Here is a 23,600-nt window from a genome sequence, read left to right as displayed (position 1 = left end):
ATTATTGCACCATCTAGTGGTCAACTGTCATTAATGCATTTGCACTAACTTGAAAGTGGCCACTTTGTACACATTTAAACATCCAGTCTTGTGTGTGAAAATAATACTGTTTTATTTGTGTTCTTTTTGCAAACAACAATTGTATTATAACGTAGTCATAATGTGAGTTTTAATAATCATACTAAAAGTCACTTAAATATGATTATAAATATATTGTGTCAAGTTTCCCCGTTTACGCTGATTCGTGTATGCGTATATCATTGGTGGACGATAATTATACCGACGTGAAGTTAATTTCAAGTTGGATATTCAACAGACATTCGACATCCAGCCAAGCCGGCGGTTTGCGGAAGTTTTGTACCCGGCATTGGAAGCTCATGCCGCGGGTGTCAGCCCTTGCAGACCCGTATGACTAAGGGACCGTCAATAAATTACTTTGTCCATGGCTCATGGAAGAAATGTCAATAGTCTCTTAACTTTTTAGTCACGTGACCTAGAAACCCCAAACCACTTTCATAGTGTTTTGTTCATCTTTAATATACTTGGCTCACGCGTTGTTGTTTTTTTTTACAGATTTTTCGGATTTTTTCATTTATTTTTCATTTTAGCACATTTCAATCGCCCATAGCTTTTTAGTCACGTGACCTATAGGTCCCAAACCACTTTCACATGGCTGTCTGGGAATCGAGGACGTGACTATCCGTCTGTGTGTAGCTGATTTTGAGCTTTGATCCTGGGGACGGTTCGCCAAACAGTCGGTGTTATTCGAGGTCTGAAATTCGGACCTCGAATAACACCGACTAAACAGTCGGTGTTATTCGAGGTCCGAATAACACGGCAAACCGTTCAACAGACATTCGGAGTCCGAATGTCTGTTGAATCTCCAAGCTGAAACTAACTCGGTTATAATTGTTATTATTAGTGCATCTACTAAGGCTTAAGTCTCCCTTGTCTATAAAAACTAGTGGGATCTGTTTCAAACTTAAAGTGGCCTAATGACGCCATTCAAATCAGGCGTGATCATATATGCAGTACTTCCGCCAGCCCACAGGGGGCATTAGCGGGACATATGCATCGCAATGAAGCAGCAGTGGGGTGAGTAAAAGAAGACTACTCACTCAACCCTGGAAAAAAAAATCCAAATAAATTGCAAAAATCGGACCTTTAACAACAAAGTCTGAATGTTTGGCCCCGTAGATATAATTTGTGCATAAAGATATTTGGTTTGTTTTGTCGTGGAATTGCTGACTTCGTGATGTATTTTGTGTTCGTGGTCGTGTTATTTGTCTGCGAGTGACGATAAAGCCTCGTTTAATACATGTAGTGCTAAATTCCACCAGTAGAGGGCGACAACGCTAATAGTGATAGTCCCAGACAATGTTTGATGTGTGACTGTTGTGTAATTTCTAAATGTGTAAACATTTCAGAATCAGAAATACTTTATTTATCCCTGAGGGGAAAATAAAAGTTTCAGCACAATCCCATTCAAGAGTAGTTTATTGTGTGAATATATTAACACTAAACCTTTTATTATGTAAAATACACAATGGACATTATTTGTGTATAATACACAGAAGATGTATGTTTTTTAGTCTTTCAAACCTAAATGAAGAACATCAGTCCTCAACAAAAACTGGAGCTTCTTTTTCTTCATGCTGTTAACTAGCTGCCCACGCTGGAAACGAGTACAGAGGGCAGGATAATGACTTTATTGACAGCGCAGTTTGAAAGTTTTACTTTGCATTTAAGTAAACACTGTCTCAAAGAAATTTAACCTGCGGAAGCACTTTTTGGCGAAATATGCCCATTTCGATGTCAGGCCACCGAGCCCTTGGGCTGTTGAAACTGCGGCCCTCTTCATGATGTACAAACACCGTTTCCATATGAGTTGGGAAATTGTGTTAGATGTAAATATAAACGGAATACAATGATTTGCAAATCCTTTTCAACCCATATTCAATTGAATGCACTACAAAGACAAGATATTTGATGTTCAAACTCATAAACTTTTTTTTTTTTTGCAAATAATAATTAACTTAGAATTTCATGGCTGCAACACGTGCCAAAGTAGTTGGGAAAGGGCACGTTCACCACTGTGTTACATGGCCTTTCCTTTTAACAACACTCAGTAAACGTTTGGGAACTGAGGAGACACATTTTTTAAGCTTCTCAGGTGGAATTCTTTCCCATTCTTGCTTGATGTACAGCTTAAGTTGTTCAACAGTCCGGGGGTCTCCGTTGTGGTATTTTAGGCTTCATAATGCGCCACGCGTTTTCAATGGGAGACAGGTCTGGACTACAGGCAGGCCAGTCTAGTACCCGCACTCTTTTACTATGAAGCCACGTTGATGTAACACGTGGCTTGGCATTGTCTTGCTGAAATAAGCAGGGGCGTCCATGGTAACGTTGCTTGGATGGCAGCATATGTTGCTCCAAAACCTGTATGTACCTTTCAGCATTAATGGCGCCTTCGCAGATGTGTAAGTTACCCATGCCTTGGGCACTAATACACCCCCATACCATCACAGATGCTGGCTTTTCAACTTTGCGCCTATAACAATCCGGATGGTTCTTTTCCTCTTTGGTCCGGAGGACACAACGTCCACAATTTCCAAAAACAATTTGAAATGTGGGCTCGTCAGACCACAGAACACTTTTCCACTTTGTATCAGTCCATCTTAGATGAGCTCAGGCCCAGCGAAGCCGACGACGTTTCTGGGTGTTGTTGATAAACGGTTTTCGCCTTGCATAGGATAGTTTTAACTTGCAATTACAGATGTAGCGACCAATTGTAGTTACTGACAGTGGGTTTCTGAAGTGTTCCTGAGCCCATGTGGTGATATCCTTTACACACTGATGTCGCTTGTTGATGCAGTACAGCCTGAGGGATGGAAGGTCACGGGCTTAGCTGCTTACGTGCAGTGATTTCTCCAGATTCTCTGAACCCTTTGATGATATTACGGACCGTAGATGGTGAAATCCCTCAATTCCTTGCAATAGCTGGTTGAGAAAGGTTTTTCTTAAACTGTTCAACAATTTGCTCACGCATTTGTTGACCAAGTGGTGACCCTCGCCCCATCCTTGTTTGTGAATGACTGAGCATTTCATGGAAGCTGCTTTTATACCCAATCATGGCACCCACCTGTTCCCAATGTGCCTGTTCACCTGTGGGATGTTCCAAATAAGTGTTTGATGAGCATTCCTCAACTTTATCAGTATTTATTGCCACCTTTCCCAACTTCTTTGTCACATGTTGCTGGCATCAAATTCTAAAGTTAATGATTATTTGCACACAAAAAAATGTTTATCAGTTTGAACATCAAATATGTTGTCTTTGTAGCATATTCAACTGAATATGGGTTGAAAATGATTTGCAAATCATTGTATTCCGTTTATATTTACATCTAACACAATTTCCCATCTCATATGGAAACAGGGTTTTTTTATTAGCCCCGGGTCCAGTGCACCCAGACATCTTATATGTAATAGAAATGTGTAGGGGGGGTGTATGGTGTGTGGTCATTAAAGGCCTACTGAAATGATTTTTTTTTATTTAAACGGGGATAGCAGATCCATTCTATGTGTCATACTTGATCATTTCGCGATATTGCCATATTTTTGCTGAAAGGATTTAGTAGAGAACATCGACGATAAAGTTCGCAACTTTTGGTCGCTGATAAAAAAAGCCTTGCCTGTACCGGAAGTAGCGTGACGTCGCAGGTTGAAAGGCTCCTCACATTTCCCCATTGTTTCCAATGCAGCGAGAGCCATTCGGACACAGAAAGCGACGATTACCCCATTGATTTGAGCGAGGATGAAAGATTCGTGGATGAGGAACGTGAGAGTGAAGGACTAGAGTGCAGTGCAGGACGTATCTTTTTTCGCTATGACCGTAACTTAGGTACAAGGGTTCATTGGATTCCACACTTTCTCCTTTTTCTATTGTGGATCACGGATTTGTATTTTAAACCACCTCAGATACTATATCCTCTTGAAAATGAGAGTCGAGAACGCAAAATGGACATTCACTGTGACTTTTATCTGCATGACAATACATCAGCGAAGCTCTTTAGCTACGGAGCTAACGTGATAGCACATCGGGCTTAAATGCAGATAGAAACAAAAGAAATAAACCCCTGACTGGAAGGATAGACAGAAAGTCAACAATACTATTAGACCATGGACCTGTAAATACACGGTTAATGCTTTTCAGCCTGGCGAAGGTTAACAATGCTGTTGCTAACGACGCCATTGAAGCTAACTTAGCAACGGGACCTCACAGAGCTATGCTAAAAACATTAGCTATCCACCTACGCCAGCCCTCATCTGCTCATCAACACCCGTGCTCACCTGCGTTCCAGCGATCGACGGAGCGACGATCATAGATGCGGTCGGCGGCCCGGAGACGGAGGAAGTCAAGGTGAGGTCGGCGGCTAGCGCGTCTGCTATCCATCTCAAAGTCCTCCTGGTTGTGTTGCTGTAGTCCGCCACAACAAGTCCTCCTGGTTGTGTTGCTGTAGTCCGCCGCTAATACACCCATCGCACCTACAACTTTCTTCTTTGCAGTCTTCATTGTTCATTAAACAAATTGCAAAAGATTCACCAACACAGATGTCCAGAATACTGTGGAATTTTTAGATGAAAACAGAGCTTTTTGTATTGGATCCAATGGATCCGAATACTTCCGTTTCAACGATTGACGTCACGCGCATACGCCATCATACATAGACGTTTTCAACCGGAAGTTTAGAGGGAAATTTAAAATTGCACTTTATAAGTTAACCCGGCCGTATTGGCATGTGTTGCAATGTTAAGATTTCATCATTGATATATAAACTATCAGACTGCGTGGTCGGTAGTAGTGGGTTTAAGTAGGCCTTTAAATATGTATTCTGATATATGTTCTTCACAGAAAATGAGCCAAAGTCAGTGAGTCTCAGTTTGAAAAATTAATTAATTGTATCATTTTTCTTTTAATAAAAAATGAAAACAGGTGCCACAGACCCGAACATCTACGTCTAGCTTGTGTGCTGTTGTGTGCTTAGCTGTTGTGTAGCTGCTAGCCCCTAATAGCCTATAGCCTAGCACGTTTACCTTTTTATAAATGACTTGACTAAAATAGAGGAAATTGCCTGCCCATTGGAAGACGGTATTTGCATCAGTGCAACGATGTTAGCTCGTGCTCTTTGTAAACACATTTTAGGCACGTCGCCCCCTGTTGGCCTTGACAAACTCGGCCTATATCACTTTTGTTTTTTGTAATGATTCCCACAAGTTTAGGATAGACAGGAAATGTATCCATGTATGTCAAAATAATAGGAACGTTATTATGATTGTCAAACTGTCTGCGTGTCTGCTTTGTTTACAAGAGGAGGGTTTGTTAACTCTGACACTTCCTTACATCCTGGTCACATGGTCTCTCACTCGCACACACACACACACACACAAGCACACACACACACATCCTTGTTTTGCTTTACCAAAGAAATTTTTTTATAAGTTGTTAATTTCACACAATCGCCACTAATGTTGCTAATCATGATACAGCAGCATCGTAATGATACAGGCGTCCTCTGATCAAACGCAACAAGAAGCAATCTGTGACCTTTGTCTCCAGCTGCCTCAAGGATGGATCCTGCGCTCAAGTAAGTCTTCAAGTGTAAATATTTATTTTATTCATGGTTATCCTTCTATTTCGTGCTCTTATACGCCCAGTATTATTATATACATAACATTGGTTGTATCGAATGTCGTTCATGGTGCTGTACTTGTGAGTCAGTGCAGGGCAGGTTCATGGGTGGCAAGTTTAGACAGCATGAGGAGGAGGAGGACGTGCTTATAAAAGCAGTTCTTGTTTATATATATTGAATTAGTGACAAGGTCGGGAGTATCTTACGCTTACAATTTGACATACAGTCACGTTTTTCTGTGATGGAGCGGAAGTAGGGTTTGGAGGGTTTGAGGTTATCTAATAAGAAAAGGATGGATTCATCAGAAAGTCCGGCAACGCAACGGCGGTGAGAAATGTGTTTTTCGTGCATTTTAACTTGGGCACACAATTTCAAATAAGTGTCCAATTGTTGTCATTAAGATGTATGAAATATCCTTACAAATGGAAATGTTTGTTTTTACGGCTTTTATAGCTTATTTGTCAGAATTTTACCGTAAAATCTTCTGCCTTTTTAAAAAAGAGCAAAATGACATGTCAGTCTGGTCTGGGAAGTATGTGTTTGTCGTGGTATACATGATGAGGACAACTTTTTTTTCTTTTGTGGCATTTCCTTTTTATTTATTTTTTATTGTTTTTATATATATATATATATATATATATATATATATATATATATATATATATATTTTTTTTTTTTTTTTTTTTTTTTTTTAATCAATCCAACAAAACAATACACAACAATACCATAATAATGCAATCCAATTCCAAAACCAAACCCGACCCTGCAACACATTCAGAGTAGCAATAAACAGAGCAATTGAGAGGACACACAAACACGACACAGAACAATCTAAAAGTAGTGAAACAAGAATGAATATTATCAACAACAGTATCAATATTAGTAACAATTTCAACATAGCGGTGATTAAAAATCCCTCATTGACACTATCATTACAGACATTTATAAAAAATAAAATAAAACAAATGAACAATAGTGTCACAGTGGCTTACACTTGTATCGCATCTCATAAGCTTGACAGCACACAATATTTTCCACAAAGATAAAATAAGTCATTTTTGGTTCATTTAATGGTTAAAACAAATTATTTATATATATATATATATATATATATATATATATATATATATATATATATATATATATATATATATATATATATATATACAGTATATATATCTATATGTATATATATATATCCATATGTATATATATATTTATATATGTCAGTATATGTATACACATGTATGTGTGTATATATATATATATATATATATATATATATATATATATATATATACAGTATATATATATATATGTATATATATATATATATCCATATGTATATATATATTTATATATGTCAGTATATGTATACACATGTATGTGTATATATATATATATATATATATATATATATATATATATATATATATATATATATACACACAGTATGTGTATATATATATATATATATATATATATATATATATATATATATATATATATATATATATATATATATATACACAGTATGTGTATACACATGTATGGATGTAAGTTTAGTTTGTAAAAAAAAAGTAGCATAAATAAATTCCTGATATATTTTCATATTTCATAAATGTTTTCTTTCACCTAAAGGTGTTTTTATCCGTTAATGAATAGATGTAATTAATAAGATGTATATAAGAAATATACGAAATACAATGTTCCACTGAAAAAGTATATCCTTAGAAAGTTTAGACATGGTTAATTTGCAGAAGAAAATAAAGTAATATTAATAATAATAATTTGGTTGATCAACTCCTGTTATTTCCTATTTTACATTTAAATTTTCTTTAATATTTGATTTTTTTTTTTTTAATATTTCAGATCTTTCAATTGAAAAATATGTATTTGTTATCAGATAAAAATAGTATAATTGACTATTCAAAGCAATTTATTCTTAATGTGGTTTTAAGTCAACAATATTCCATCTATAAAAAAAGCATGAATAAAATGTGTATCACAACGATCATTGAAATATCATATGTCCATCATGGTGGTGTTGTTTTGGTAAATTATTGTTTTTTCCCCCCTGGGAGCAGGAAGGCCAAGCTGATGTTCGGCCTGAAAGGCAAGAAGAAGAAGAAGAAGGTCGACTCCGACTTGGTGCTGGCAAACAAGGCGGCAATCGGTGAGTGATGGCCTGCTTAATGCAAACATGGCAGCAGCAGCAGCAGCCTTTGTCAAACAGTCACATGGTCGTCGTCACGGATCACTTTTGTCCGGTTCTAGTCACTCAGAACCGCTGAGTATACTCACTTACTGGACACAACATTAGGTACACCATGTCGTATACTGATGACTACTCCATGAGAGAAGTTTGTTATTGTTTGGACAGACGGTGAAGCTCAGGTCTCCACTGAAACGTCTCAGCTGCTGGAAGGAGAGGACGTTGAGCCCCAACAAGGAAGCTCTACTGTCAGAACCAGAATCCTGTCTCACACCAAGAGGTATTTTGGATGATATTTGTACAGTACGGTAGGTTTTACTGTAAAAATAAATGAATAAAAAAAATACCGTAAAAATAAAAGTGGTACAGTTTTTTCATGTAGAATAATGCACTGTAAAAAAAATTAAAATAAATCTGTAGATTTTCTAATAAAAATACAAAAACTGGCAGCTCAGTCACGGTACCGTTTTTCAATTTACAGTAATTCACTGTAAAAAAGCAATTACCGTAGATTTTACAGTATGAAGAACTGGCAGCTCGGTTGCCAGAACTATATTGTAAGAAATAAAAGTGTTCCCTTTATTTTAATTTACTGTAATGCACTGTAAAATAAATCTGTACATTTTACGGTAAAAAAAAAAAAAACCGGCATAGCGCAGTGGCCCAAATTTGACAATAAAAATACCAGTGGTACCGTTTTTCTATTTACTGTAATGCACTGTAAAGGGGTGGGGGTAAATGAAAGCCCATAGATTTTAAAGTCAAAATGTTTTATCGTCAAAATAAGGGTGATATCATAAAATCATAGATTTTACAGTAAAAATACTGGCAGCTCATTCGCCAGGATTTTACTGTAAAAATAAAAGGGGTACCATTTTTTACATTGACAATAATGCACTTTGGGGAACAAAAAGATTTAAAAAAAACAAACTGGCAGCTCAGTTGCTAAAATCTGACTGTAAAAATGACTGTGGTACCATTTTTGTATTTGCAGTAATGCACTGAAAAAAATAACAAAATTGAATAGATTTTGTGGTAAAAAATACTGGCAGAATTTCATAGTAAAAATACACGTGGCACTGTTTTGCCATTTACGGTTATGCACTGTTAAAATAATGATTGTAGATTTTACAGTGAAAAGAATAAAACTAGCAGCTGAAGTGACAGAATTTGACTGCAACTGTAACAGTGACACCATCTTTAAATTTACTGTAATGAACCACCAGGAATTTGATGCTAAAAATCGGGCAATTGAGCTGCCGTAAAATTAACAGATTTTTTTTTTCTTACGGTGTCGACAGATTTGACCGTAATAATATAATTATTATAATTGAATGAGAAATGCCTAAATATGTACTTTAAAAATATATTGTTTAAATAATTGTAAGGTTACATTTTTGGTATCCAGTAGCAACAATACATCAGTCCCCACCATTAAAATATGATATCGCTATATTCCTGTCCTTTTGTGTATTAATAATTAATGTACTCGGTTAAAAATAATCTAAAGTACTGTGTTGACCCTCTAGGTCCAAGCTGAAAACTGCCATTCAGGACAGTGAAGGAAAGGCACAGAGCTTCCAGGTAATACCCAACTTTTAAAGTATTACTCTTTCAACATGTATTTTATACTGCTAAAAGATAATACACACAATTTGTAAAGTTGGTAATGAAGCGGACTTCGAAGTATTATTCTAACAACATGTATTTTATATTGCTAACAGATAATACACACAATTTGTAAAGTTGGTAATGAAGCTGACTTTTAAAGTATTACTGTGACAACATGTATTTTATATTGCTAATAGGTAATACACATATTTTGTAAAGTTGGTAATTAAGCTGACATTTAAAGTATTACTGTACCAACATGTATTTTATATTGCTAACAGATAATACACACAATTTGTAAAGTTGGTAATGAAGCCGACTTTTAAAGTATTACAATACCAACATGTATTTTATATTGCTAACAGATAATACACACATTTTGTAAATTTGGTAACAAAGCTGACTTTTAAATTATTACTCTTTAAACATGTATTTTATACTGCTAAAAGATATTACACATATTTTGTAAAGTTGGTAATGAAGCTGACTTTTAAATAATTACTCTTTCAACATGTATTTTATATTGCTAACAGATAATACACACATTTTGTAAAGTTCGTAATGAAGCTGACTTTTAAAGTATGACTTTTTCAAACTGTATTTTATACTGCTAACAGATAATACACACATTTTGTAAAGTTGGTATTGAAGCTGACTTTTAAATTATTACTCTTTCAACATGTATTGTATACTGCTAACAGATAATACACACCTTTTGTAAAGTTGGTAACGAAGCTGAATTTAACGTATTACTCTAACAACATGTATTTTATGTATATTGCTAACAGGTAATACACACATTTTGTAAAGTTGGTAATGAAGCTGACCTTTAAAGTATGAGTTTTTCAAACCGTATTTTATACTGCTAACAGATAATACACACATTTTGTAAAGTTGGTAATGAAGCTGACTTTTAAATTATTACTCTTTCAACATATATTTTATACCGCTAACAGATAATACACACATTTTGTAAGGTTAATAATAATAATAATAATAATACATTTTATTTGGTATAGCGCTTTTTAGAGTACTCAAAGACGCTTTACAGGATAAAAAAATAAAATATAAAACAGTTCAAAGTAATAATATAAAATACAGGAAATATAAAAGCAGTACATTGTAAAATACATAATAATACTGGACATTTACAAGACAGGACATTACAAGACACAGAACACTAATCACTGGTTGCTAATGAAGCTTACTTTTAAAGTATTACTCTTTCAACATGTATTTTTATACTGCTAACAGATAATACACACATTTTGTAAAGTTGGCAATGAAGCTGACTTTTAAATATTTGCTCTTTCAACATGCATTTGATACTGCTAACAGATAACACACACATTTTGTAAAGATGGTAATGAAGCTGACTTTTAAATTATTACTCTTTCAACATGTATTGTATACTGCTAACTAGGGATGGCCGATAATGGCTTTTTTGCCGATATCCGATATTCCGATATTGTCCAACTCTTAATTACCGATAACGATATCAACCGATACCGATATATACAGTCGTGGAATTAACACATTATTATGCCTAATTTGGACAACCAGGTATGGTGAAGATAAGGTCCTTTTTTAAAAATTAATAAAATAAAATTAAAAAATTAAAAACATTTTCTTGAATAAAAAAGAAAGTAAAACAATATAAAAACAGTTACATAGAAACTAGTAATTAATGAAAATGAGTCAAATTAACTGTTAAAGGTTAGTACTATTAGTGGACCAGTAGCACGCACAATCATGTGTGCTTACGGACTGTATCCCTTGCAGACTGTATTGATATATATTAATATATAATGTAGGAACCAGAATATTAATAACAGAAAGAAACAACCTTTTGTGTGAATGAGTGTAAATGGGGAAGGGAGGTTTTTTGGGTTGGTGCACTAATTGTAAGTGTATCTTGTGTTTTTTATGTTGATTTAATAAAAAAAATAAAAATAAATTAAAAAAAACGATACCAAAAATATAAAAACCGATACCGATAATTTCCAATATATATAATTTTCCAAATATTACATTTTAAAGCATTTATCTCTACTGCTAACAGATAATACACACCTTTTGTAAAGTTGGTAAGGAAGCTGACTTTGAAGTATTACTCTAACAACATGTTTTTTATATTGCTAACAGGCAATACACACGTTTTGTAAAGTTGGGAATGAAGCTGACTTTTAAAGTATGACTTTTTCAAACTGTATTTTATACTGCTAACAGATAATACACACATTTTGTAAAGTTGGTAATGAAGCTGACTTAAATTATTACTCTTTCAACATGTATTTTATACTGCTAACAGATAATACACACCTATTGTAAAGTTGTTAATGAAGCTGACTTTGAATTATTACTCTTTCAACATGTATTTTATACTGCTAACAGATAATACACACCTATTGTAAAGTTGTTAATGAAGCTGACTTTGAATTATTACTCTTTCAACATGTATTTTATACTGCTAACAGATAATACACACCTTTTGTAAAGTTGTTAATGAGGCTGACTTTGAATTATTACTCTTTCAACATAACATGTATTTTGCATTGCTTGCAGATCGCCATTAACATCACGGAGGCCAAGCAGCTGGTGGGCGAGAACATCGACCCCAGTGTGGTGATCGAGATCGGCGATGAGAAAAAACAGACGTCGGTCAAAGAAGGAACCAACGCTCCTTTTTACAATGAGGTAAGGAGACGAGCAACGTCGCCATTGGTCCAAACAAGTAACGTCGCCCTCGACTTTCCTCGCAGTATTTTGTCTTTGACTTCTTCGCACACAAAGACGTCTTCCTGGACAAAGTCATCAGGCTGACGGTGAGTCAAGATGGTGTTTCTTTTTTTTTTTTTTTTTGTCAGGTACCTGAACGCCTCACGCGTTTGTTTGTGTTGTGCAGGTGATCCACTCCAAGATGCTGAGGAGCTTCTGCATCGGCTCCTTCAAAATGGACGTGTGGACGGTGTACAAACAAGCAGGTGATGCTCGCCCCACGCAGTACTTTTACACATTTGGAACATATAAATACTCGATCGAGGGCGTGCTCGGCATATGGAGAGTGTGTAATATTTATAAACCATGCAGACTTTGACCATCACAGGGTGTCCTATTCAGTCCCTCCAGGATTTCTTTTTTAGGGACCGAGTCCCTCTGGGACAGAGGACCCTATTGTATTTCTAGCGTTTTATTATTATACCGCCGCCTCTTTGAGCTGTAATTTGACCCCTTAACATGCTTCAAAACTCACCAAATTGGTCACACATCAAAAAAACCAAACCCCAAAACTCAAAATTGCGCTCTAGCGCCCCCTAGGAAGAAAACACAGACAAAACTGCCTGTAACTCCCAGTAGGAATGTCATAGAGACATGAAACAAAAACCTCTATGTAGGTCTCACTCAGACCTATATTTCATACACTGACAACCCCCAGCAAAAATCAACAGGAAGTTTGCAATTCCCCCTTCAAAACAAAAGTGGTGTAAAAACAGTCACCTTTTTTCAAACATTATCTCCTCTGAGCGCGTTTGTCGTGTCGGCTTCAAATTAGCACAGGAAAGAGATTGAACCCTTCTGATTAAAAGTTCTAGAAAGAGTTTTAATTACTGCTCCGGTTTGGATTTTATGAGCCCTCAAAGTCGGTCCCGTCCATCGCTGCTTGCAGCTTTAATTTGAATTTGAGCTGTAATTTGACCCCCTTAACATGCTTCAAAACTCACCAAATTGGACACACACATCAGGACTGGCGAAAATTGCGATCTAATCAAAAAAACCAAACCCCAAAACTCAAAATTGCGCTCTAGCGCCCCCTAGGAAGAAAACACAGACAAAACTGCCTGTAACTCCCAGTAGGAATGTGGTAGAGACATGAAACAAAAACCTCTATGTAGGTCTCACTCAGACCTATATTTCATACACTGACAACCCCCAGCAAAAATCAACAGGAAGTTTGCAATTCCCCCTTCAAAACAAAAGTGGTGTAAAAACAGTCACCTTTTTTCAAACATTATCTCCTCTGAGCGCGTTTGTCGTGTCGGCTTCAAATTAGCACAGGTAAGAGATTGAACCCTTCTGATTAAAAGTTGATGAAAGAGTTTTAATTACTGCTCCGGTTTGGATTTTATGAGCCCTCAAAGTCGGTCCCGTCCATCGCTGCTTGCAGCTTTAATTTGAATTTGAGCTGTAATTTGACCCCCTTAACATGCTTCAAAACTCACTAAATTGGACACACACATCAGGACTGGCGAAAATTGCGATCTAATCAAAAAAACCAAACCCCAAAACTCAAAATTGCGCTCTAGCGCCCCCTAGGAAGAAAACACAGACAAAACTGCCTGTAACTCCCAGTAGGAATGTCGTAGAGACATGAAGCAAAAACCTCTATGTAGGTCTCACTCAGACCTATATTTCATACACTGACAACCCCCAGCAAAAATCAACAGGAAGTTTGCAATTCCCCCTTCAAAACAAAAGTGGTGTAAAAACAGTCACCTTTTTTCAAACATTATCTCCTCTGAGCGCGTTTGTCGTGTCGGCTTCAAATTAGCACAGGAAAGAGATTGAACCCTTCTGATTAAAAGTTCTAGAAAGAGTTTTAATTACTGCTCCGGTTTGGATTTTATGAGCCCTCAAAGTCGGTCCCGTCCATCGCTGCTTGCAGCTTTAATTTGAATTTGAGCTGTAATTTGACCCCTTTAACATGCTTCAAAACTCACCAAATTGGACACACACATCAGGACTGGCGAAAATTGCGATCTAATCAAAAAAACCAAACCCCAAAACTCAAAATTGCGCTCTAGCGCCCCCTAGGAAGAAAACACAGACAAAACTGCCTGTAACTCCCAGTAGGAATGTCGTAGAGACATGAAACAAAAACCTCTATGTAGGTCTCACTCAGACCTATATTTCATACACTGACAACCCCCAGCAAAAATCAACAGGAAGTTTGCAATTCCCCCTTCAAAACAAAAGTGGTGTAAAAACAGTCACCTTTTTTCAAACATTATCTCCTCTGAGCGCGTTTGTCGTGTCGGCTTCAAATTAGCACAGGTAAGAGATTGAACCCTTCTGATTAAAAGTTGATGAAAGAGTTTTAATTACTGCTCCGGTTTGGATTTTATGAGCCCTCAAAGTCGGTCCCGTCCATCGCTGCTTGCAGCTTTAATTTGAATTTGAGCTGTAATTTGACCCCCTTAACATGCTTCAAAACTCACTAAATTGGACACACACATCAGGACTGGCGAAAATTGCGATCTAATAAAAAAAAAAAAACCCCAAAACTCAAAATTGCGCTCTAGCGCCCCCTAGGAAGAAAACACAGACAAAACTGCCTGTAACTCCCAGTAGGAATGTGGTAGAGACATGAAACAAAAACCTCTATGTAGGTCTCACTCAGACCTATATTTCATACACTGACAACCCCCAGCAAAAATCAACAGGAAGTTTGCAATTCCCCCTTCAAAACAAAAGTGGTGTAAAAACAGTCACCTTTTTTCAAACATTATCTCCTCTGAGCGCGTTTGTCGTGTCGGCTTCAAATTAGCACAGGAAAGAGATTGAACCCTTCTGATTAAAAGTTGATGAAAGAGTTTTAATTACTGCTCCAGTTTGGATTTTATGAGCCCTCAAAGTCGGTCCCGTCCATCGCTGCTTGTAGCTTTAATTTGAATTTGTTATCAATGTTTCAGGTGTCCCTCAAAAGAAAGCACAGGACTTCATGGAAAACAAATACTGTATTGATGTCTTACTCGTTTTGTACCACACAGACTTAAAAGCAAACACTAGATGGCAGTAAAAGCACATACTCAGAGCTCAACTAATGACAGTAATAATGAATTATAATGACATAAAAACATGACCAAGGGCTTCCTTATGGTCCACAAGTTGCAGACATTCTCCGTGTATGTTTTACACTTGGAAAGTGTCAAATATACATTTATGTTGCAACACATTTAACCCCGCACGTCAAGAGCATTTGTGGACTGTTGGGAGCGGTTTTTAGCGCACGTTTTTGTTGATAGATGACAGACGATGAGAGATCATCATCACACTTCAACATCTCTAGCAAGTAAACGCTGCCTCTTTGCTACGTCAGCATTGCAAATGAAAATATGTTACTAATTATCTTACCTTGGATGAATAAACATTTAAAAATATATATAAATTAGGTGTGTGAAAAAAATAGATTCTCAGATTAATCCCTTTTTTTTTAACGATTCTTAATCGATTAAAAAAATGTTTTTATCTATTTAATTTTTTTTTTTACAATCTGCGAGGAAGTTGTGATAATTCTAGAGGGACTATTACAAAAGTAACACAGGTGAATTTGCCAAATACAAAAGCATGTGAAATAGCCTTTGAAATATATGACATTTATTTAGTTTAGGCCCTTTACCTTTTTGACCTTGGGGCCCAGCTTCTCCACTACAGAGGGGTCCGGGACCCACTCGATTATTAACACTGAATTATTAATCTAACTCTTGATTTTAACGGTATTCAATAATAACTTGTAACCTACTTACAGTTTAACAGGATACAGGAACCATGTGTTATTTACAACAAATATAACCAAGGCTTAGGTCAGGCTGATTAGAAAAATAAATACTAATCAAATATACTGCAAAAGAAGAATATAAAACATATATGTACATAGAATTACACAGTGCTAAAATATATATATTTGAACTTGATATAATAGTAAATATTAGTAATAACATTCATAATAATAATGAAATAAGCTAAACTAAAATATGAAAATACAGCTTCACCAGTTCAGTCATAATTTTTGCGCCTAAAAAATGTCCTTAATGACTTTAGCTCCAGGCTTCTTCTGTTCGTTTGATATTGTCATTACTGCCACAAGTGGTGGAAAAGTGTATTACAACTGAGTACCTTGAGAAACCGATATTTTTGGTTAAGAAACACTGCTTTCGGCACCATTGAAAACCGTGTCATTTGTGGAAGCCAACTAGGTGGTTGTGACAGGTCTACCTTTTTATTGTTCTTGTTTAGGCCATCAATTCGTCAACAAGTGGGCGATGCTGACAGAACCCGGCGACATCAGCACCGGGGTCAAAGGTTACGTCAAATGCGACATCAGTGTCTCGGCGAAGGGCGACGCCATGCAGCCCGGAGTTAAAGCCAGCGACGCTGAGGAGCAAATCGAGAAGTATTTAAAAAACATTTAGTTCATTTCTGGCTTTTTGTTTGCTTCTTTTGGAAGGATGAATTTTGAAATAATATTTTGCTTTTACTGAGATTTATTGAGTTTTTATGTCACAGCAAGTGTGATGGATAACTGTGGATGGAACTTGAAGCTCAGCACAAACACCAAACATTTTTTAGTGACCGATGCTAACAGAAGTAGCATTTAATATATATATATATATTTATATATATATATATATACGTCCCACTGGGGTGAGTTTTCCTTGCCCGTATGTGGGCTCTGTACCGAGGATGTCGTTGTGGCTTGTACAGCCCTTTGAGACACTTGTGATTTAGGGCTATATAAACAAACATTGATTGATTGATTGATATATGTATATATATGTATGTATGTATGTATGTATGTATGTATGTATGTATGTGTGTATGTATATATGTGTATATATATATATATATATATATATATATATATATATATATATATATATATATATATATATATATATATATATATATATATATATATATATATATATGTGTGTGTATGAATATATGTATATATATGTATGTATTTATATACATATGGATGTATGTATATGTAAGCATATATATGTATACAGTATATGTATGTATGTATGTATGCATATATGTATGTACAGTACCGTATTTTTCTGACTATAAGTCGCGGTTTTTTTCATAGTTTGGCCGGGGGTGCGACTTATACTCAGGAGCGACTTATGTGTGAAATTATTAACACATTAGCGTAAAATATCAAATAATATTATTTAGCTCATTCACGTAAGAGACTAGACGTATAAGATTTCATGGGATTTAGCGATTAGGAGTGACAGATTGTTTAGTAAACGTATAGCATGTTCTATATGTTATAGTTATTTGAATGACTCTTACCATAATATGTTACGTTAACATACCAGGCACGTTCTCAGTTGGTTATTTATGCCTCATATAACGTACACTTATTCAGCCTGTTGTTCACTATTCTTTATTTATTTTAAATTGCCTTTCAAATGTCTATTCTTGGTGTTGGGTTTCGTCAAATAAATTTCCCCAAAAAATGCGACTTATACTCCAGTGCGACTTATATATGTTTATTTCCTTCTTTATTATGCATTTTCGGCCGGTGCGACTTATACTCCGGAGCGACTTATACTCCGAAAAATACGGTATATGTATATGTATGTGTATATATATGTATAAACGTATATATACATACATATATATACAGGTCAAAAAGTTTGGACACACCTTCTCATTCAATGCGTTTTCTCTGTTTTCATGACTATTTACATTGTAGATTGTCACTGAAGGCATCAAAACTATGAATGAACACATGTGGAGTTATGTACAAAAAAAGGTGAAATAACTCAAAACATGTTTTATATTCTAGTTTCTTCAAAATAGCCAACTTTTGATCTGATTACTTTTTCGCACACTCTTGGCATTCTCTCCATGAGCTTCAAGAGGTGTCACCTGAAATGGTTTTCACTTCGCAGGTGTGCTTGAAGCTCATCGAGAGAATGCCAAGAGTGTGCAAAGCATCCATCCATTTTCTACCGCTTGTGCCTTTTGGGGGGGTTATAGTTTTGTAATTCAAACCACCTCCAGGCAACTTGCTTTTATTTCCGGCTACTAATCCCCGAAACCAAAAATCTCCCCCCAGGAATCTACTGATACCAGAGGGGTTCCCCTCAGAGCGCCCCTGGGCCCGCTTCTGCGTGAAGGTGTACCGAGCCGAAGGTCTTCCCCGCAACAACTCCAGCATCATGGCCAACGTCACCAAGGCCTTCATCGGGGACAACACGGCACTCATAGACCCTTACGTTGTGGTCAGCTTCTTCAGACAAGTGGTGGGTGCTTTAAGCGATGTACTTGATGTGTGAATGTCCGATTTCCTCAAATAGTAGACGCCAATCGTAGATTTGTTCCGGTAAAAAAAAAAACGCAGCTCAGTCACCGGAATTTTGCTATAAGTGGTACAGTTTTTCCATTTACGGTAATTTGCTGTAAAAACCGGCAGATCAGTCGCCAGAATTCAACTGTAAAAATAACGGCGGTACAGTAATTCACTTTCAAAACAATGTCCGTATATTTTACGGTCAAAAAAGTGGCAGCTTTATCGCCAACATTTTACCCTAAAAATAACAGCGGTGTAGTTTTTAAATTCACAGTAATATACTGTAGAAATTTTTTTTACCATAGATTTTACGGTAAAAAAACAAAAAACTGGCAGCTCAGTCGCCAGGATTATTATGTAAAAATAATACTTTTTTCTATTTACAGTAAAATACTGTGAAAATAAACGTTAATTTTAGGGTAAAAAACGACGGAAACGTTAACGTTAAAATAACAGCAGTACCGATTTTCCAATTGCACTAATACACTGTAAAAACAATGACTGTATATTTTACGGTAAAATAAAAAGTGGCAGCTCAGTCGCCAGAATTTTACCATAAAAAAATATTAGCGGTATAGTTTTTCCATTTACAATAATATGCTGAAAAAAACAAAACAAAGATAAACATAGATTTTACTGTAAGAAACAAACAAACCTGACAGATTGTTCACCAGAATGTTTATGTAAAAAAAAAAATAAGTACCAGTTTTTCCATTTACAGTAATATACTGTAAAAAATAAATGTTGATTTTAGGGTAAAAAACTGACAGCTTAGTTGCTACAATTTTACCGATAAAATAACAGCAGTACCATTTTTTACACTGTAAAAACAATGGCCGTATATTTTACGGTAAAACTTAAAGTGGCCACTCAGTCGCCAGAATTTTACCATAAAAAAATATTAGCGGTATAGTTTTTCCATTTACAGTAATGTACTGTAAAAAACAAAACAAAGATAAACATAGATTTTACGGTAAAAAAAACAAACCTGACAGATTGTTCACCAGAATGTTTATGCAAAAAAAAAAAAGAAGTACCAGTTTTTCCATTTACAGTAATATACCGTAAAAATAAACGTTGATTTTAGGGTAAAAAACTGACAGCTTAGTTGCTACAATTTTACCGATAAAATAACAGCAGTACCATTTTTTTACACTGTAAAAACAATGGCCGTATATTTTATGGTAAAACCAAAAGTGGCAGCTCAGTCGCCAGAATTTTACCATAAAAAAATATAAGCGGTATAGTTTTTCCATTTACAGTAATATACTGTAAAAAACAAAACAAAGATAAACAAAGATTTTACTGTAAAAAACAAATAAACCTGACAGTAATATGCTTTAAAACAAAAACAAAACAAAGAAAACCTAGATTTTACAGTTAAAAAAACCCTGACAGCTCAGTCGCCAGTATTTTTATGTAAAAAAAAAAACAGCGGTACCAGTTTTTTACATTTACAGTAAAATTATGTAAAAATAACCGCAAATTTTACAGTAAAAAACTGACAGCTCAGTCGGCAGAATTTTTATGTAGAAAAAAAACAGCAGTACCGTTTTTTACACTGTAAAAACAATGGACATATATTTTACAGTAAAAAAAAACAAAAAACGGGCTGCTTCGTCGCCAGACTTTTACCATAAAAAATATTAGCTATATATATTTTCCATTTACAGTAATATACTGTAAAAATAAACGTTGATTTTAGGGTGAAAAAAACTGACCGCTTAGTCGCTACAATTTTACAGATAAATTAACAGCACTACCGTTGTTTACCGTTTTTTAAACAATGGACGTATATTTTACAGTTAAAAAAAACGGGCAGCTCTGTCGCCAGAATTTTACCACAACGATAACAGTAGTACTGTTTTTTTTTCTATTTACAGTACTATACTGTACAAATAGACGTTGATTTTAGGGTAAAAAAACTGACAGCTAAGTCGCTACAATTTTACAGATAAAATAAAAGCAGTACCGTTTTTTTACACTGTAAAAACAATGGACGTATATTTTACAGTAAAAAAAAAAAACGGGCAGCTCTGTCGCCAGAATTTTACCATAAAAAATATTAGCTCTATATTTTTTCCATGTAGAGTAGATATACTGTAAAAAAAATCAACAACATAGATTTTTACGGTAAAAAAATAAATAAATCTGACAGCTCAGTCGCCAGAATTTTTATGAAAAAAAAATAGCGGTATCGTTTTTTCCATTTATAGTAATATAATGTAAAAATAAAAATTGACTTTAGGGTAAACAAAACTGACAGCTTAGTCGCTACAATTGTACCGATAAAATTACAGCAGTACCGTGTTTTACACAGTAAGAACAATGACCGTATATTTTTGCGGAAAAAAAAAACAGGCAGCTCTGTCACCAGAATTTTATCATAAAAAATTTTAGCTATATATTTTTTTCATTTACAGTAATATACAGTAAAAAAAACTAAGATAATCATAGATTTTACAGTAAGAAAAAAAAAAACCTGACAACTCAGTCGCCAGAATTGTTATGTAAAAAAAACAGCGGAACCGTTTTTCCATTTACAGTAAAAATAAACGGACAAAACAATGGACGTATATTTTACAGTAAAAAAAATGGGCAGCTCTGTCGCCAGAATTTTACCATAAGAATAACAGTAGTACTGATTTACAGTAATGCACTGTAAAAAACATAAGTATACCGGTAAAATGCTGGCAACTGAACTGTCCAGTTTTTTGTTTTTTTTACCGTAAAATCAAAAAAAAAAATTTTTTTACAGTACTATTGTTCCCACTCAAACGTTAGACTTGTTTGCGAGTCAAAACAGCAGCACCCATCGAGGCATATCAACAATATCTCCTCAAACATTCCCATATGTTTTTCTCTTTTCTCTTCAAACTTTGAACTCAAAAGTGAAAAGCTACGCTATCAGACTGCTAATGGAAATAAAAATAGTCGAGTGGATCCTCAGGATTTAATGTTTTTATTGGTAATAAAATGGAGGGGAAAAAGGGTCCTATTGCATTGGTTTTGAAAGTGAAAAACCGCACAATGGCAACGCATCCTTTGATTTTTGATTTTTTTTGTGAAAAAAAGTTTGGACACCCCTGCCTTACGAGCTCCAACTTCTAGGTGTGTATGCGAGCGTCCCCACCTCCACCCATGGAGATAACTCCAAAAGTTATGGGCAAACTTTCAGGAAATGTCTGAAATCTAATAGGGAACAAGTGATAACCATTTGGGCCTGATCCAGATCACCGTCTGGATTCTGGAGGGTTTTTTTTTACTTTTAGGTCTAGTCCAGTCTCTAGAACGGTCCTTGACAGTCTAGAACAGGGGTGTCCAAACTTTTTGACTTGGGGCCACAATGGCCTTAAAAAATTGGTGTGTGTATATATATATATATATATATATATATATATATATATATATATATATATATATATATATATATATATATATATATATATATATATATATATATACACATACAGTACATATATATACATGTTTGTATATATATATATGTATGTGTTTGCATATATATATATACATATATGTATATGTATATATATATGTGTGTGTATATACAGTGTATGTATTTATATATATATATATACATATATATACCGGTATGTCTATGTATATATACGGTATATGTATATATATTTATGTACTGTCGATGGTCGCTACTGGACTTAGTAATGCGGGCCCCAAAAAAGAGCTGTAAGTTGTGTCCTCTTATTTTGAAGGGTCGCACGTCCACGCAGAGGTCCACCGCAGACCCGGTGTGGAACGAGCAGGTGGTCTTCACTGAGATGTTTCCTCCACTGTGCCAGAGGATGAAGATCCAGGTCCTCCACGCTTACACCTGCACCTGCACTCCATTTTTTTAGCATCACAAAATCTTAATTTCCTTTTTTAAAAAAACATATTATGTTTATAAACTCAGGAAATACGTCCCTGGACACATGAGGACTTTGAATATGACCAATGTATGATCCTGTAACTACTTGGTTTCGGATTGATACCTAAATGTGTGGTATCATCCAAAACTAATATATTGAGGATCTTTGACTAGCATTTTTACTGGAAAATAGTTCTATAAAAACAGCAGATTGCTTGTCATATAAAGGATCTTTGACTAGCATTTTTACTGGAGAGTAGTTCTATAAAACAGCAGAGCACGTGTCATATACAGCAGTGGTCCCCAACCTTTTTGTGACTGCAGACCGGTCAACGCTTAAAAAATTTGTCCCGCGGACCGGGAGAGGTGGGGGGTATGTTTTTTTTGTATTTTTTTGTTGTTGTTTTTTTGTCATGAAAAAATACAATCATGTGTGCTTGCGGACTGTATCCTTGCAGACTGTATTGATATATATTGATATATAATGTAGGAACCAGAAATATTAATAACAGAAAGAAACAACCCTTTTGTGTGAATGAGTTTTTTTGGGTTGGTGCACTAATTGTAATTGTATCTTGTGTTTTTTATGTTGATTTAATTTAAAATAAATATTTTTTTTTTATTTTTATTTTTTATTTCTTGTGTGGTCCGGTACCAATCGATCCACGGACCGGTGGTTGGGGACCACTGATATAGAGGATCTTTGACTAGCATTTTTGCTGGAGAGTTGTTCTTTAAAAACAGTAGAGCACTTGTCATATAGAGGATCTTTGACTAACATTTTAACTGGAAAGTAGTTCCATAAAACAGCATATCACTTGTCATTTGGAGGATCTTTGACTAGCATGTTTGCTGGAGAGTCGTTCTATAAAAACAGCAGAGCACTTGTCATATAAAGGATCTTTAACTAACATTTTTTGGGGAGAATAGTTCCATAAAACAGCAGAGCACTTGTCATTTGGAGGATCTTTGACTAGCATATTTGCTTGACAGTAGTTCCATAAAAACAGCAGAGCACTTGTCATATAAATGATCTTTGACTAGCATTTTTACTGGAGAGTAGTTCTATAAAAACAGAATAGCACTTGTCATATAGAGGATCTTTGACTAGCA

The 23,600-nt window shown here is 35.3% G+C and overlaps 1 protein-coding gene across 2 annotated transcripts in view; it reads left to right on the top strand.

Annotated features, from left to right (window-relative positions):
- The first annotated feature begins 535 nt into the window (after nucleotides 1-535).
- Nucleotides 536-23,600, top strand: part of fer1l6 (fer-1 like family member 6) — a 73,093-nt gene continuing 50,028 nt past the window's right edge. For both annotated transcript variants that reach the window (XR_009827570.1, XM_062061489.1), the window contains exons 1-11: nucleotides 536-1,095; nucleotides 5,618-5,645; nucleotides 7,778-7,866; nucleotides 8,074-8,185; nucleotides 9,435-9,489; nucleotides 12,082-12,213; nucleotides 12,279-12,341; nucleotides 12,422-12,500; nucleotides 16,531-16,687; nucleotides 18,368-18,554; nucleotides 22,333-22,434. Coding sequence is in view for 1 of the 2 variants with exons in the window: in XM_062061489.1 (XP_061917473.1) it covers nucleotides 1,080-1,095; nucleotides 5,618-5,645; nucleotides 7,778-7,866; nucleotides 8,074-8,185; nucleotides 9,435-9,489; nucleotides 12,082-12,213; nucleotides 12,279-12,341; nucleotides 12,422-12,500; nucleotides 16,531-16,687; nucleotides 18,368-18,554; nucleotides 22,333-22,434 (1,020 nt within the window). In the remaining variant the exon portion in view is untranslated. The remainder of the gene's footprint in view (nucleotides 1,096-5,617; nucleotides 5,646-7,777; nucleotides 7,867-8,073; nucleotides 8,186-9,434; nucleotides 9,490-12,081; nucleotides 12,214-12,278; nucleotides 12,342-12,421; nucleotides 12,501-16,530; nucleotides 16,688-18,367; nucleotides 18,555-22,332; nucleotides 22,435-23,600) is intronic.

The sequence above is a fragment of the Entelurus aequoreus genome, linkage group LG10, assembly GCF_033978785.1.
Source record: "Entelurus aequoreus isolate RoL-2023_Sb linkage group LG10, RoL_Eaeq_v1.1, whole genome shotgun sequence".
NCBI lineage: Eukaryota > Metazoa > Chordata > Actinopteri > Syngnathiformes > Syngnathidae > Entelurus > Entelurus aequoreus.
Note: the sequence above shows the minus strand (reverse complement) of the source record. Positions and strands in the feature narration are given on the sequence as shown.